This window comes from Columba livia, chromosome 1 (assembly GCF_036013475.1).
Source record: "Columba livia isolate bColLiv1 breed racing homer chromosome 1, bColLiv1.pat.W.v2, whole genome shotgun sequence".
Lineage (NCBI taxonomy): Eukaryota > Metazoa > Chordata > Aves > Columbiformes > Columbidae > Columba > Columba livia.
The window spans coordinates 2,170,595-2,188,238 of record NC_088602.1 but is presented as its reverse complement, the minus strand read 5'-3'; the positions used below and the strand labels follow the sequence as shown (position 1 = coordinate 2,188,238).

Here is a 17,644-nt window from a genome sequence, read left to right as displayed (position 1 = left end):
AAAAGGGGGAGAAAGAAAGGATTTTTTTCTCAACTTCTAAAAGATTTTTCTTTAATCGTCTGAGGGATTCAGCCTTGAAAAGCAAATTAATTAGAAAACAAAAGCATGATGAGTATCCTTCCAACTTCCAATTATCCTCCAGTGCTAACGAACAATTCGGTAGTCTACTTTTCTGCTCGGTAATTTCTAACCCGGCAGGTTTTTATTGTGAGCTGCGAGGAAGTGACTGGCCCCACGGCGATAATGCAGCACCCACAGCGCCGCAAACACGGTTATTTCATATTTCCAGATTACCGGCGCTGTGTAACCTCAGATAAGAACATCTATACATCGAAACCTTTTGTTTCCAGACGCAGCCGGTACCTTTGTTTTGTTGGCTGGGGCTGATCTCTGCCTGCTCTTTGATCTCTCCTGAATGGTGTCGTTGCAGCTCCGGCTCCTTTCCACCTTGGTCAGGTTCCTGAAAAGCACAGGGGTTAAAAAGTGGAGCAAGAACAACCAGCCCAATGGAGTTGGCAGGAGATACCTGTGGGGGAGGCAGCGTCCTTGGCATCTTTCCTCTGGAGGAGATTCCTCCTACACCCTCGGGGTAAAGGGATCCAGGAATTTTGGATCTGCCGCAGCGCCCCGGGCTGTGTTCATAAACTCAATGACGCCTCCGCCTCGTAATTAACTGAGGTCAGAGCTAACGATGACGCTACGGAAACCTCCGCGCTTCCCAAGCGTAAACGCGATTCATTATTCCAGCGCGTGGTGCAATGGTTTTCACTGAGAAACGGTTTTGGGGCTGATGTGAACTCTGAGCATCTGTGCTGGAGAAAGATCCGGCGCTCTTGGGTCCATCGCACAGAATTCTATACTTTAATGATTTCTGTCATTTAAATCTACAGGTGATGATTTTTCTGCCTCGTGGGATGACCACTGACTTTGTTAATGTCCAGGGTTTTAGCACAGGTCATCAGGCAGACGCTACATTCTACCAATTAGTTCTAAAATTCCATTAAAATATAACTTATTTTGGATCGGGACAACCATTTTAACTTAAAGCATCTCAGGTATGTTTAGAACAAGAGTCAAAAGAACATATATAATGCACATTAATTGGCTTAAATAAAACCACAGCATCTTACCCTGAAAGGAAAGCAAAGGAGTAGGCGCTGGTCTTGGAAACAAAAGCCGAGCGATGCGTTTGCTTGCCCTGGAACGGTTCTTCGTTCTCCGAATCCGAGAGACGTTCAGGAAACTGAAGCCAATGAAGGGAGAGTTAGCTGACACATATGACAAAAAGAACCGCTTGGAAAACAAAGCTCTTTCTTGCAAAGATATTCAAGATTCCAAAAGATGATACCTACAGGACACCAGCTGCTCGTGTGGCTCCTTCGCTGGAGCTGTGACAGCTCGGAAATTTGGCCAAAAGCATAAATAAAGCAAAAATAAATATAGAGTTCCTATGTACAGCTGTCAGTCATCAAAGAAAGTTAATTTATTGATCGAGGAACGGGGAGAAAATCCTACAAGAAAGGTACTACGAGATGTTATTCAGTACCCATGCGTCAGCCCATCAGTCTTTAAACACTAAAATACGTTTCCTGCTGAGCTGCATGATTGAAATGAGAAACAGGCCAAGCTCAGCATGAAGAATCTGTTGGGCTACAGTATCGTACGCTGCAGAAGACTGGTGGAGATATGAAGACCGAGGATGCGCAAAGCACAGCGGTGACCTCTCCAGATGTAATGGATACGTTTGGAAAAGCTGCACCGTCAGCCACCAGTAAAGGGGGCAAAAAGGGGGCAGAAACCTCTAGAAGAACATCCACAAACCTCAGAAGACAGTTCTCATTATGATCTATTCACTCGCAGCATTCAAGGGCTCCGACAAAATCAATTAATTAACCCTAGAAAAGCTCCCTGTGTCCAAGGATGGGAGCTCAACGAGCAGGAATGGGATACTCAGCTAGTCAAGGTCTTACAAAAACCAGTTCTTGCTCCAGGACTGAGCCTTAGCAGCGTTTCACTTGCCAGCGCCTACGACGCAGAAAAGGAAACACAATCTTACTTACACACTCTTGGTTCACTTTGAGCACTAAAGATTCATCTTTTTTCTGCTGTTCTTCCGTTTTTCTTTTGCCTCCTTCCATGTCATCGAGAACAAACTTGTGAATCAGATCCTCGGAAGCTTTTTCTTCTTGTAATTTTTCTTCTCTCAGCTGGAAATAATGACAAAAAGAGACAGCGTGGTTAAAATGTTTTCAAGTCCTACGCTTGGTTGCCAACAAGCGATTTTCCAAGAGTCTGGCCACAGCATTTAATTTCGTGTCTTCATTTCTCTGCTTCTCTCTGCAGCAACAATGTGAAAACCAGTTTGTTCCTACAGCACTTTCACATTCGTGCTCTCCACACAAATACCGTGGATATTTTCCCCTTTGCCAAACAGCGAACGGTCCAGGGTTTGACAAAGATTTCTCCGCCACACTCTCCTCTAACACAGAGACAAAAGCTTTTGTCTACTTGTAGATAATCACGCTACAAATAAAATCATGCAAGCTACAGTGTTTCAGGTTTAGGCTTCAAATGGAGTTAAACACAGTAGACACAATTTGGTGGACATGTAGACTACATTAATAAATTAAATTGGTTAGATACAGCAATTCTCACATTGAAACCTACATAATATAAGAAATCTTATTGTTTTCAGCATTTTTGGTATTGCCTCCGACGAGCAAAGCTTCCCCTATATTTCCACTGTGTTCTTAGATGTTTTCTTGCTACATTTTACCACCCTGGCAATTGAGAAAAAAGCTGCGATGCAACATTATTTTGTCGACATGCTGAACTACTGGACCTTCCCAGCAGATCCTCTGCCCATCCTGGAGCGTGTGGAACTCCAGTAACATGGAGAGTGGGGAACGAGAAAAGTGGATTTCAGAGAAGTGCAAACACTTTGAGACCTTCAAGACCAGGTTGGACGGGGCTCTGAGCAACCTGAGCTGGTGAAGATGTCCCTGCTCATGGCAGGGGGGGCACTGGGGGAGCTGGGAAGGTCCCTTCAACACAAACCATTCTGTGATTCTATGATTTGCCTTCCTTCCCTCCCTCCAAAAAGCACAATCTACCATGTAGCCATCTCTTTTGAGTAACCAAGGTCAATCTTTAGTCTCCACAAGCTCCTCCTGGCCAGGCTCTCCCTGCAGAAACTTTTGTTCCCAAACCACAGGATCAGCTTGGAGAACAGAAGCTCCGGGGAGGCCTTAGTGCGGCCTTTAAAGGGACTGAAAAGAAAGATGGGGACAGACTTTTGAGCAGGGCCTGTTGTGATAGGACAAGGGGTGATGGTTTTAAACTAAAGGAGGGAGATTCAGGCTGCACATGAGGGAGAAATTGTTGCCCTGAGGGTGGTGAGAGCCTGTCCCAGGTTGGCCAGAGAGGTGGTGGATGAACCATCCCTGGAGACATCCCAGGCCAGGCTGGACGGGGCTCTGAGCACCCTGAGCTGGTGAAGATGTCCCTGCTCATGGCAGGAGGGGCACTGGGGGAGCTTTAAGGTCCCTTCAACCCAAACTACTCTATGATTCCATGATTCCACCCTCCTTTCCACCCCTTTTCCCAAGGAACAGGCTCTGCCGTACGTACCTCAGACAGTCCCATCCCAGGACATCGCCCGGCTCCCTTCTCCCTCAGCTTGTCTCTCACCTCTTCCTCAACTTCAGACTTGCACGAAGGCCATAAATACTCTATACGTATATACACTCAGTTCTTCCTTCTTCCTCCACCCAACCCCTGTGCACAATTCTGGGCCAACAAGCGTGACCTTTGACTGATAGATCTCCGTCACGCTGATGAATCACCGCTCGGGACAAGCACTAAGAAACCAAATCATTCTGTTTATCCCTCACGTTTGGGTATAGACATCCCAGTTGTTTAAAAAGCTGCTCTGTTACACTCCCTCTCTTCTCACACAATGTCATTTCCCCCTCAGTTTCTGGGACAGTTTTGCTGCGGGACCCTCCAGGAAAATTCACGACAGCGTTGAAACAACTCATCCTTCCAAAAATATTTAGTATTTATCTTCTGTGCCGCAAGATGGGGGGAAATAAGAAGCACGGACATGCGGATGACAAAGAAAACAGAGTTCACGATGAATTCCACGAAAAGCACATAGTGATTTTCAGGCTGGGAAGAACACAAAAGCTACTGAACCCAAACCCCCAGAGATGATGAAGAGAGAAGGCAGAAACCAGGAAAATTCCCTCTGATTGGCTAATTTGGGTGATTAGCAAATATTTTCTGACTTGTCTGACTTGTTGTTTAGAATTGTTTTAAGATGTATCACCTTGGAATTCCTCATTTATTAATAATCTCAGGCAGTAATGACGACACAAGGTCTGACTAATGCAGATTGCGGCCACACGATGCAGACATGATGAATAGTCCGCTGCGCGTTTCATGAACAATATTTAAAGAGACTTTTGAAAGTATAATCTTGAAAACAAGTTAACATCAAGATTTATCATAAAGATCACAGAATCACAGAATGGACTGGGTTGGAAAAGACCTCAGAGATCATCCAGTCCAAGCCTTGGTCCAACTCCAGCCCATTGACTAGATCACGGCACTAAGTGCCATGTCCAATCTCAGCTTAAAAACCTCCAGGGCCGGTGAGTCCAGCACCTCCCTGGGCAGCCATTCCAATGCCTGACCACTCTCTCTGCAAAGAATTGCTTTCTCATCTCCAGCCTCAATTTCCCCTGGCAGAGTTGAAGCCCATGGCCCCTTGTCCTATTGCTGACTGCCTGGGAGAAGAGCCCAATCCCCACCTGGCTAGAACTGCCCTTCAGGTAGTTCTAGAGAGTGCTGAGCTCAGCTCTAAGCCTCCTCTTCTCCAGACTAAACAAGCCCAGCTCCCTCAGCCTCTCCCCATAGGGCTTGTGCTCAAGTCCCTTCCCCAGTCTTGTTGCTCTTCTCTGGACCCGCTCCAGCACTTCAATCTCTTTCCTGAGCTGAGGGGCCCAGAACTGAACACAATACTCCAGGTGTGGCCTCCCCAATGCAGAGCACAGGGGAAGGATCACTGCCCTTGTCCTGCTGACCACGCTGGTTTGGATCCAGGACAGGACACCGTTGGCATTCTTGGCCACCTGGGCACACTGTTGGCTCAGGTTGAGCTTCCTGTCAAAGATGACTCTTTTTGGCCAGCTGAGATACTGCCCAGCACTTGTGTCCCTTCTGTATTTCTCACGTGGAAATAAGCTCTACGGAAATCTTCACTTTTTTTGCCTAACTTATAAAATTCTCAGTTCTCAAATCTAAAGGCACAAGCGTATGTAACAAGACATGGGAATATTTAAGGATTTTAGGCCAGGACACGGCACCGTTAACGGGAGGTGCAAACACAAGCTCTGCTGACAGTGGCAAAAGCAACAACACGATTCCTAATTAACGGGATACGAAAATTCAGGTGCGGAGTTCAGGCTGTAAACAAAAGCTAATTCTAATGGTGACATTTTTACTAATCAAAATCATTTTAAGTAGCCTAATGGAAATTATCTCCCGCAGGATTTACTTAGAAATGTGGCAATATTGCACTGGGACGTGAGGATGAGAAACTGAAACAAGCTGCTATGAAACATGAAGGAGCATCTTATGTTATCTGAGCAGCATCTTTGAAATCCTGGATGCAGCATCATCAGGTGTGTGATTATCAGATAATGTATTTTAACTTGCCCGTAGCCTTTCAGAGCTGCAGGAACAAACACTCCACAAGCAATCGCTCATTTAATTCGCGTAGGAAATGAGAATTTCAGGAAGATTGTGCTTAAGACTAACATATATTTCCAACAAGGGTATCTTCTTTTTGCTCAATAAACCATCTGGGTTTGCTGGCTGGAAAGCTGCATGTCAGCACATGCCCAGGTAGGAGTTTCCCTCCTGTTTGCATTAACACGGCTTGCGATAGAAAGACGGTTTAATGAGGCTGAGTGAGGCTTTTTAGGGGATATGGAAACACAGTGAGCGTATCGTCGGTTGTCAACAAAAATCACGTCGCCCTTTTCTCTTGGGTGATGACTCAGAAAATCCCCAGCTCGTTAAAACAAGGGTCATAAAAAGCAAATTTAAGTCGAGATGGGCAAGAAATCTTATCTGCCAGCGAGCAGAAAGAAGGAGGCAGCAACCTGAACAGGAATGACATAAAAACCATGTCCCAAAATGCCAGAAATATGTTAAAATATTGCCTTTTTGTGGGGAAGTGAGAAGTGCTGGCACATGGAATCTTTTTTTCCTGAAGTGGTAGATGCAAAAAACCTCTTCAGCTGCTTCAAATGTGCTTCATTGGACTTTATATAAATTGCACTTCAAGTTGGTTTAATGGAGTGATCGGGATTAGCAAACGGTGACAAATCCCTGCTTTGTCCTGCATGGATGCGATGCTCCTATACATTATTTTATGGATCACGGGAGAAAAGATGGTTTCATCCTTCCAGAAGATGCAGTTTTGCATCAGTTTGGAGACACTCGGAAGAACCAAGGAGTTCAAGGGAAATTCTGGATTGAAGATGTCGAGCGACAAGTCCAGCAGGAATTTGCTCCAATATCATAATGGAAAATCTTCCGCTCACTATTACAGGGAAATCTATAAAACCCTAGCGAGGTTTATGGTTAATATCTATATAAAAAGCTTTATTTCTTTACGCCAACAATACCTTGAGGATCCTCATGAAGGTTATAGTGAAAAAAATATAAATGGCCAAATACAGTGATGCACATTTAATTAATTAACTAGATTTTTATACGAATAAGATTTCTGTGCGTTTAAGACTTATACCACTGCCCAAATAATTTCTCAACAAATTTTGCTAAAAATGCCACAAATCGCAAGACTTTATGCACAAAGCACATGGAAGACACCTCGACCAGAGAAGTGTTTGCATTTCTTAAGACCAGTTAAAAGGGACAAACTTACCCTAATAATCTATAGTAACACTGCCCATCGGTGTCACTTTTAATTCACAGGATCCCAGAATGTGAGGGGTTGGAAGGGACCTGGAAAGCTCATCCAGTGCAATCCCCCCATGGAGCAGGAACACCCAGATGAGGTTACACAGGAAGGTGTCCAGGCGGGTTGGAATGTCTGCACAGAAGGAGACTCCACAACCTCCCTGGGCAGCCTGGGCCAGGCTCTGGCACCCTCACTGAGAAGTTTCTTCTCATATTTAAGTGGAACCTCCTGTGTTCCAGTTTGCACCCATTGCCCCTTGTCCTGTCATTGGTTGTCACCAAGAAGAGCCTGGCTCCATCCTTCTGACACTCACCCTTTCCATACTGATCCCCATGAATGAGTCACCCTTCAGTGTCCTCTTGTCCAGCTCCAGAGCCCCAGCTCCCTCAGCCTTTCCTCACACGGGAGATGCTCCACTCCCTTCAGCATCTTGGTGGCTGCGCTGGACTCTCTCCAGCAGTTCCCTGTCCTGCTGGAACTGAGGGGCCACAACTGGACACAATATTCCAGGTGTGGTCTCCCCAGGGCAGAGCAGAGGGGCAGGAGAACCTCTCTGACCTACTGACCACCCCCTTCTAACCCACCCCAGGTACCATTGGCTTCCTGGCCACAAGGGCCCAGTGCTGGCTCATGGTCACCCTGCTGTCCCCAGGACCCCCAGGTCCCTTTCCCCTACACTGCTCTCCAACAGCTCATTCCCCAACTTACACTGGAACCTGGGGTTGTTCCTGCCCAGATTCAAGACTCTACACTTGCCCTTGTTCTATTTCATTACATTTCTCCCCGCCCAGCTCTCCAGCCTGTCCAGGTCTCTGATGGCAGCACAGCCTCTGGCGTGTCAGCCACTCCTCCCAGCTTGGTGTCACCAGCAAACTTGCTGACAGTCACTCTATTCCCTCGTCCAAGTCATTGATGAATATATTGAATAATACCGGCCCCAGTACCAACCCCTGAGGCACTGCACTAGATCCAGGCAGCAGAGAAGACCCTTCCACATCTTTTAATTGTCTCCTCACATACTTGCATTTCCCAGACTAGTTATTTACCTTAAATATCATTTCAACAATCTTTTCCTACTTAGCACCACCCAGTGCACAAGTTTATTTTATTTCTACTTAGATATCAGCTTTCTACAGTTTTTGAGTGAAAACCCAAAGAAAATACTTCAACTATGAAAAGAAAAGGTTCCTTTTCCCCAACAGGTAAACTAATCAGCACAAAAAAAGACAAACCAGCATCCCAGAGATCAAGGCTCTGAAAACTGATTAAATATATCGATATACATGATGGCATTTCTGCAAGAAATCCAGTTTATTCTGGAAGAAACCCCACGATTACGCCGAATACCGTACCTTCCTTAGCTGGCTTTCGTATTCTTCTCGGAGTTCCCCGGGTTTGCTTAGTTTAATGGGTGCTCTGAATATAAAGTCTGCAAAGAGAAGGGGAAATAAAAAACAAAAGGAAATACATTTTAGTGTATGGGGATCAGAGTTGTCCATTATTTCTCAAAATGGGCAAGTTCTCCAGGCACTGCGCGAGAGGTTATGTAGCATTTTTTCCAGCACATATATTTATGTGACGATACTGCTATCAAAGCTCTGCTTAACACACAGAAATGCTTGGAGGAGGGCGGCCAAGTATTAATAACGCCATTGTGCACTTCTAGAGTTTCTCTGGAGATTCTCAAGAGCTCTCGACGAGCCATCGGGGGAGTATTTAGGATGTAAACACAGATGTTAAGTTACAGGCCCGAGATGTCACAGGGAGTCTCAGTCCTAGAAATAAAACCAGGCTTAATGAGTCTGCTCCAGCCAGACACCCAGGAGACGCGGGCTGAGAGCAGCAACACCCCGAATCCACATCCTGCTATTTAAGCCATCATCTTGAGAATATTATTGTCTATATGAATAACATTTTTACTCCTCCGTTTGCCGTCCCGCAGTGTGGTGGGTGCGCTCGACCCTCCCAGCCGAACCAGCAGCGGTTTGGTTCAGATTCCAGAGGAGGGAAAGGCCTGAGCTGCAGTGGGGCCAAGAAATCCTTCCAGGAGACCCATAGGAAGCAGAACGGGAACTGAACCCCGATAACTTGTGGGCACGGGGAGCGTCGTGCAGACTTTTCCTACTGTGTGCAATCTGAATACGAGTCAACCGCTTCATTCTATAAATGCAACAGCCTGGATGAGCCACTTTGATCTCCCCCTGTTAAATAAGCGAGCTGCACAGCGATGGTTTTACTACTCACAGGTCAGTGGATGAGCCAAAGTTCAATATTAATCATTTAGCTTAAGTAGATGCACACTAAATATAATGAATTATTTAGAGATAAAAGGTTGTATGATTTTTAATATACTCTTTGCTCCCTGGATTTGCTAAAATTTTAAGCTGTAAAGTTGTGCTCATATTTACCAAAAGCAACTACAAACTACACTGAACAATTTTAAGATAAGGCTTATTTTGCACTTTGCTAAGAAAGGATTTATCCAGACAAAACAGCACCTTTAAGGCCATGGACCAGAAACAACGTCAACAGCTGAACAAGACAAAGGCCCACGTGGAATCAGAGGAAAAGATCCAACGAGAAGCAAGAAGACCCCAAAGTGAAATTTTGCTATTGGACTGAATCATGGTGTGAATGGTTTGTAAAGATATAAAAGTCTGTGGTTTTCTATGCTCGGTTGGACCTCTGTGCAGGTTCCCAGCTGGATCCAGCCCTCCTGCTATTCTCTCCATTACATTTCTTATTTTTTCCTAAGAATTTTGTCTTCTGAAAGTCTGTTCTGCAAGCGGTTATCAGGGAGAGAAGAATCCTGACAGTTTGCCGATACAAACACCTGGAGAAAAGTTCAGCAGCATTCGGTTTGCTGTATTTCCCCCATGCAGTAACAGAATGAACCCCCAACCGAACTCTTTCAAGTCGCGCTTCTCTTTGAGAAATCTAACCATTGTTCTGCAGTGAGCAGAACCCTGAGGTTCTGAGCTTCCCCGAGGTCGCTATTTGGGAGCGGACGGGCCGTTCTGTCCGGCAGGAATTCCCCATCCTGCTCCCGTTTCCTCCCGTCCCCCTCGGGAATCCAGAAACCAAAAAGCTTCTTGGCACCAGGTTCTAGTTTAACCTCCATTGCTGGAGTTTGTTACTCCCCAAGCGACTCGTTCTATTTTCATCCTGTCGAGCTCCCGCTCGCTTCTGCGCAGCACAAGTCTGGGCAAGTTGCGGTACAGTCGGAGGAGCCTGGATGGAAAAAGGAACAACCGGAATAAAACAATAAGCCCTGAACAACCGTCTTGGCTCAGCTCGTATCCAGCATCGCTCATCATCCCGAACTTCGGGATGAAACAGGTATGAATAAGAAGGAAACCCCTGCCGTATTTACTCTTCCCAGCTCGCTAAAATTAATGGATATAACCTGGCAGATCCATTGCACACGTTTTGTTGAGGGAGTGTTTTTATTGCTCAAACACGTCGGCACGAAATGAAAAAGTTCACGGCGGGGTAAGGAAATCAAACAGACCGATTGCCCCGCGGGCATCAGGTTCACGGCGGCGTTTGCCTCCTCCCTGGGGACACGTCACAGCCCCAGTGCCAAAAGGTCCTGTTTAAACCCTCACAAAATCCTGTTTTCACCCATCAGACCTCCCACTAGTTCAGTTATAAAAGTTCTTAGAGAAAAGCCGCGTAATTTCAGTCCCTCCCCACCAGTGAGCGCAGACTCGGGAGCTTCCGAGGAGCTGCGGAGAGGGAACGCCAGAGCTGAACAAATCATTGAATACGCCACAGAATCCCAGAATGTCAGGGACTGGAAGGGACCTGGAAAGCTCATGCAGTGCAATCCCCCCATGGAGCAGGAACACCCAGATGAGGTTACACAGGAAGGTGTCCAGGCGGGTTGGAATGTCTGCACAGAAGGAGACTCCACAACCTCCCTGGGCAGCCTGGGCCAGGCTCTGCCACCCTCACCAGGAACAAGTTGCTTCTCAAATTTAAGTGGAGCCTCTTGTGTTCCAATTTGTATCCATTGCGGCTTGTCCTGTCACTGGTTGTCACCGAGAAGAGCCTGGCTCCATCCTCCTGACACTCCCCCTTTCCATATTGATCCCCATGAATGAGTCCCCCCTCAGTCTCCTCTTGTCCAGCTCCAGAGCCCCAGCTCCCTCAGCCTTTCCTCACACGGGAGATGCTCCACTCCCTTCAGCATCTTGGTGGCTGCGCTGGACTCTCTCCAGCAGTTCCCTGTCCTGCTGGAACTGAGGGGCCACAACTGGACACACTATTCCAGGTGTGGTCTCCCCAGGGCAGAGCAGAGGGGCAGGAGAACCTCTCTGACCTACTGACCACCCCCTTCTAACCCACCCCAGGTACCATTGGCTTCCTGGCCACAAGGGCCCAGTGCTGGCTCATGGTCACCCTGCTGTCCCCAGGACCCCCAGGTCCCTTTCCCCTACACTGCTCTCTTTAATACTTGCTTTAAAAGGGGGGAAAAATATATTGTAACCAAACACAAAGATTATAAGGCTTAAAAAGAAAAAAAAGGCTTGTCTCAGACCTTATCTTCACTGCTAAAAAGGTGCATATTTTCCCCCCCCAGGGTAATAAAAGCGCAGGAGCTAAGCCGAGGGAAACACGCAGTGATAAAGAGAAGCCACATCAACTGGTTTCATTGCTTATGTGCGTTCGGCAAGCCAGAATAGAATTTAAATAATGGAACAACATTTATCTCTAAAGTTGTGCTGGTTTAGCTAGTGGTCTAACATCAGGTAGACACATTTTTATGTATAGCATCTTTATATAGAGCATATTTATGCAACCATTATAGATTTTATAGATGGGTCATAAGACAGAGACCCCAAATTTCTAACTCTGTGTAGAAGAGATGAAAACATAAATGTTTGCACAACTGGATATCGATGCTTAAAACATCCCGTTATAGTTTCTGGGTTAGAGCGGTGCAAATGGAACCAGACCGGTCCTCGCACTGGGATGCAGCTAGGGAGGAAGAAAACGTGATCAGAGCATCACCTGTGATCCTTATGTGATCAAACATAAATACTATAGGTCTACTCGGCTGCTTTGATGCACACTATGGCCTAGGAGAACAGCGGGAATGCGTAAAATGATGGAAAAAATGGCCTTTACTTGATTTTTGGAGCTTGCTGTGTGTCCACAGAAATGGTTTCTGAACAAAGGTGACTCAGAAAGGTCGTCGGGAATGTTGGCTCCTTCCAAACAGGGCAATGGCACCGAAACAGTCGCAGCGGCGGCGTCAAACCCGACATCCTGCTCTTTTGTGTTGGCAGACGAGAGCTTCATCCTATTGTCCTCAATCTCGGATAAAAACAACTGGTTTCTACACTAGTGAAGAGGCCAAAACATCCTCTAATTATTTAACGCTGCTTGTCTTTATTAGAGACTCGTAGCCTTGAATGACTCCATCCATATTCAACGTTTGCGCACAGACGTGTGTGTTACACTGTTAATCCACGCTCCCGGACACCACATTTTATATTTACCGGCGAAAGATTCAGAAACACCCATCTGGTGATGCATTCAGTTGAATAAAAAGAAGTTGAACTTGATTCAAAAACACTTCGGTTCCCCTTGTGTGGTTCAGAGGCTCCTGGCTTTCAATGAACTGATGCCATCCGGTGAATCAAAGCTCAAAAATCAAATCAAATCCTCCTCGTCCCCGGCAAACTCTGTAGCTCTCTCCTCTATTCCTGGCAGGGATGATCAAAATCTTGAGGTTCTCACTGTTCTTTTCATTTTAACTTCCAGCAGTTTGTGTTTATACTTGCAGATGAAGACGAGATCTTAATGTTTTCAAAACACAAACCAACAAGTTAGAAGTTTTCTGACGACGGAGAGTTTTGGAAACAGTTTCCCAACAAGAGTAGCTGCTCTAGTTCTTCTAAAAGGGTGTTAATTAAATTATGTTAAGATATGCCAATGGAAAATTTCACATATATATATATATATATACACGTATATACTTTGGCATCAGGGCATTTGTGGAAACATGAAATTAAAACTTAGAACCTTCTGGCCACAAATCTGTAAATTTTCATAAGTGAAAGAATCAGTAGGGTTGGAGCTGTAGGAAGATTTTGGGCTGTCACATATGGGTATGACAACACGCGGCATCGCCAGCCCCATTTTCCTGCCCTGCATCTGTGGTCCAGCAAACCGGACATGGGGACTAAGACAAGCTAAGAATAATCTACTGATTATTCACCACCCTCAGGGCCAACAATTTCTTCCGATGTGGGAGAAGACACAGCCACAATCTCATCTGCTTCTCCTTTTCCACAACATCCTTTTGTCTTGATTCTTAGGCTGTTCCATCTTCCTTGGGAGAAACGTGAACGTGCTTATTTTCTTACAAATCAGGCTGAGCACCTCACCGTGAATATGTTTGTTCTTTCTTCTTCTTCTTGGCTGGCTGAATCCTCAAACACAAGCCTCCCATCTGCTGCACCTATCTGCCTTCCAAGACTTTCAGCAGGCAACTGTTTGAATGTAAAAAATCATACTTAGCGAAGTCTCACAGCCAGTATTGCATCTCGAGCTCAAAATCTGGTTTTACACCAACATCTAGGATGCTTTTCCAAGTGCTTCAAGATGGTTGGAGAGGAGGCAGAGGGGATGTGGGACCTATGAATCTCAAAGCAAATGACAAAAATTGAGACTTGAAACTGTGATTAATTAGCCAATTTAAGCTGTTATAGTCAAGGTACATCAAAAGGTCATCCCAGGTAGTTTTTTAAGATTTTGAAGATTTAATGAAATACATCAGCTTCTTCAGTGTTTGGCAACAGAATGGTTGAGGTCGGCAAAGACCTCTGGAGACCAAACCCATCTGCTCAAGCAGGGTCACCAGGAGAAACCTGGCCAAGTCCATGTCCAGTTGGGTTTTGAACACCTCCGAGGATGGAGACTCCACAACCTCCCTGCGCAACCTGCGCCAGGCTCCATCGCTCTCCCAGTAAAAGGCTTTTTTCTTATGGTAAGAGAAACTTCTTGTGTTTCAGTTTGTCCCCTGTCCTGTCATTGGGCACCACTGAGAAGAACCTGCTTCTGCTGCCCTTACTGCCACCTCTCACAGATCTATAGACACTGACAGACATTGTGGTTGGACTAGATGACCTTTGAAGGTCCCTTCCAACCCAAACTATTCTATGATTCTATGATAATATCCTCCCGGGACTTCAAGAGGGTGTCAGTGTGGTTGTTACAGGAGACAAGAGTCAAAAGGGTCCAAAGCAAGTAGACGCCATGGACAAGAAAGGCTTCTACAAGGACATCAGCACCAAAAGGAAAATGTGGTTCTGCTGCTGGGTCGGGGGGACACCTGATGCTAAAGGGCATGGAAAAGGCTGAGATGTTCAATGCCTCCTTTCCTCAGTCTTTATGGTGACAGCAGGTCCAGAGAAGGCCACATAGATGGTCACAAGGCTGGAACAGCTCTGCTGGGAGGACAGGCTGAGAGAGCTGGGCTGTTCAGCTGGAGAAGAGAAGCTCCAGGGAGACCTTAGTGCAGCCTTTCCGGACTTAAAAGGGGCTGAGGAGAAAGATGGGGACAGACTTTTGAGCAGGGCCTGTTGCCATAGGACAAAGGGTGATGGTTTTAAACTAAAGGAGGGGAGTTTCAGCATAGATATAAGAAACTGTTTGTGCTGAGGGTGGTGAGAGCCTGGCCCAGGTTGGCCAGAGAGGTGGTGGATGAACCATCCCTGGAGACATCCCAGGCCAGGCTGGACGGGGCTCTGAGCAACCTGAGCTGGTGAAGATGTCCCTGCTCATGGCAGGGGGGGCACTGGGGGAGCTGGGAAGGTCCTTCACACCCAAACCCTTCTGTGATTCTAAGACCAGCTTCAGGAATCCCAAGGAAAAACAACTCCTGGAAAGCATTTCCAGATCCATGAAGGAGGAGAAGAAGGTGTTTGGGAGGTGGTCAGCATGGATGTATGAAGAGGAAAGCACGCTTATCCAACGTAGCAGTCATCTGGGATGAGGTGCGTGGCTCAGTGCGTGAGCAGAGAGCCATGGATGTTGTTTATCTTGACCACCGAAGGGCCATGAAGATCATTAAGTGACACAGGAGAGGTTGACCCTGCTTTGAGGAGCGGTTGGATCTCCAGAGGTTCCCGCCAAGCTCAGCCTTGCTGTGGTTCTTCAATAAGCCTCACTAATGTCAAAATAAACCACATCCACAGCTCCCTCTCTGCACGTAGGAGGTCACAATTTGTCACAGATCAACCAACTTTGATTTCCACACTATTAAGCCCAACATACAACATAAGTGGTCAATTACCTCCACAGCTTTTAGCCCGACGCAGCCGCCCAGCGCTGCTTAAGGACAAGCTTGAGCCTAGACTAGGAATGCCATTCAAGATTACAGATCGCTTTAGTTTATCTCACTTTCTCTCACCTCATCGACTGCTAAATCAACCACTTTAAGCGCGATTTTACGGTGGCGAGGTCTACGGTATGAACCGCAATCACAGTACAGGCAAATACAGGTTAGTCCAGCTCAATTCAGAGTGTCCGTGACAAAGCTGTAATCAAGACTACAAGGTGGCACTGGAGTGCAGGTGTCTGTCAGCGTTTGGGGGGCACCTCTCAGACACCCCACGATTCTCTTTGAGACATTTCCAGAGCTTTAGGAAGTTTGGGCAGGCGGAAAATTACAACTAACATGATCATCTTGCTGCAAAACACACCCACCTCAGACAAATCAAGACAAGCAGAGAATTAAAGTTAATTTTTCTTTCAAAACCACCCACCGAGGCACTGTGTACTGGCCCAGGTTGGCCAGAGAGGTGGTGGATGAACCATCCCTGGAGACATCCCAGGCCAGGCTGGACGGGGCTCTGAGCAACCTGAGCTGCTGAAGATGTCCCTGCTCATGGCAGGGGGGGCACTGGGGGAGCTTTAAGGTCCCTCCAACCCAAACCATCCTGTGATTCTATAAACATTCCAGCAGCATGGCTGGATTTTCTCACCCAAGCCAGCCTGGACCAAGCCGAGTCTATTTAAGCACGACTGACACAAGTACCTCGGAGCGGAGATCGACTCAGGGAATTTTTGTTGTCCCTCCTCCGGCTGCCTCAGGGAGGAGGATCCGCTCCCGGCTCCCTCCGGCCAGCCCGTCTGTTCATCCATTCAGCAAATCCTCCTGCGCGGAAACTTCCCAGTTCCCTCCCAGCAAAGGTCAGCGGGGTGACTTCAAACCACCCATTTAAGCCGTTTAAGCTCATCCTGCCAATTTTTTCCCCCTAGCAAATTAGAGGGCGCTGACTCAAGCATGAACCGGGAGACCAGTAACACGCTGGAAAAGGGATGGTTAAGGCATGCCTGGGTGGCTAAAAGGACATTTAAGCCTTGCTTAAAGCCTCGGCTGCTCTGCGGGGCTCCAACCAACACGCGCCGTGGAAGATCCCGGCGTGCTGGGAGTTTTGACAGCGGTGAAATGGGCATCTCGCGCGGCACCTCGGGAAAAACCAGCGTCGCCGGCTCAAACGAGGATTTATTCAAAAGGAAATAGTTTTCTAGGAGTCGGGGAAGGCTGTTGGGTTTCGAGACGGGGAGGAAATGCGTGACAAAAAGCCGCGAACTCGGGAACGACGGGGCTCTTTTCTGTGTGTTGACGAGGGAGCAGGATTTCCCACGGCACGGGAGCTTTGGCCTCCCACCGCGGCACAAACCAGCCTGACTTTTACCAGCCATCCAGACGGGCGGCACCGCCGCGACCATCAGCTTTTTGGGTAACGTTAGTATCAAAATAATCATCCGCTCGCCCTTTTGGGGTGAAGCAGAGGCCAGAGCTGCCCCGGCCGGGGTGTTCTGTTAAAACCTGCCCTTCGCACCACTCCAGCGCTCTATGGGTTGGGGGGCAGCAGGATGGTGACCTCCCCTCTTCCCATCGGTGAGGGGAGCTCAAGTGCACTCGGTGTGTGCAACAGATGCTGAGTGGAAGTGGGGAAACACGCGTCCCCCCCAAAACCCATCTCCCAACACTGTAATTGAGGGTGGGATCACCCCCCCCAGCCCCCAACCCTGTAATAGCGGCTGAGCCCCCGCAAACTCAGCGCACAGCTGGCCACGCCCACTGAGGGGCGGAGCCCCCTCTGGCCACGCCCCTCAGGGTTGAACCCGCCGCTGGCCGCGCCCCCTCAGGGCCGAGCCCCCCGCGCGACCCCCCCCCTCCCCCTCCCGTTCCCCTCTGGCCGCCGGTTGGAACCGGGAGGGGGGGATGGGGAGGCGCCCGTCGCTGCCGCCGCCGCTGCACCTTGGTCCGGCGGCCGCTGCTCCCCGCCTCCTCCGGCGGCCGTCGTCGCGGCGGGCTCGGCGCGGGCCTGCTGGCGGCGGGCCCAGGTGGAGAGGCGGCTGCGGCAGAGCGGGCAGTAGAGGCCCGGGCCCTGCAGGCACCGCTGGAAGCAGGCGAGGCAGAGCGAGTGGCGGCAGGGCGGCGTCACCGCCTCCACCAGCGCCTGCCGGCACACCGGGCACTCCACCAGCACCGCCTCGTCGTCCTCCTCCGCCGCCGCCCCGGCCCGCCCCCGCCGCCGCCGCCCCCGCCGCGCCGGCAGCGCGGCCCGGCCGCCCAGGCCCGCCGCCGCCATCTTCTCACACTTTGAAGGGACAGAGCGTCGG

At 48.2% G+C, this 17,644-nt stretch overlaps 1 protein-coding gene across 1 annotated transcript in view; it reads right to left on the bottom strand.

Annotated features, from left to right (window-relative positions):
* RNF169 (ring finger protein 169) overlaps nt 1–17,644 on the bottom strand; it is a 24,170-nt gene extending 6,526 nt beyond the window's left edge. The window contains exons 1-5 of the mRNA XM_065068358.1: nt 17,280–17,644; nt 8,347–8,423; nt 2,061–2,207; nt 1,131–1,243; nt 364–460 (exon numbers count right to left, since the gene is read on the bottom strand). Coding sequence (XP_064924430.1) covers nt 364–460; nt 1,131–1,243; nt 2,061–2,207; nt 8,347–8,423; nt 17,280–17,613 — 768 coding nt within the window. The 5' untranslated portion in view covers nt 17,614–17,644. The remainder of the gene's footprint in view (nt 1–363; nt 461–1,130; nt 1,244–2,060; nt 2,208–8,346; nt 8,424–17,279) is intronic.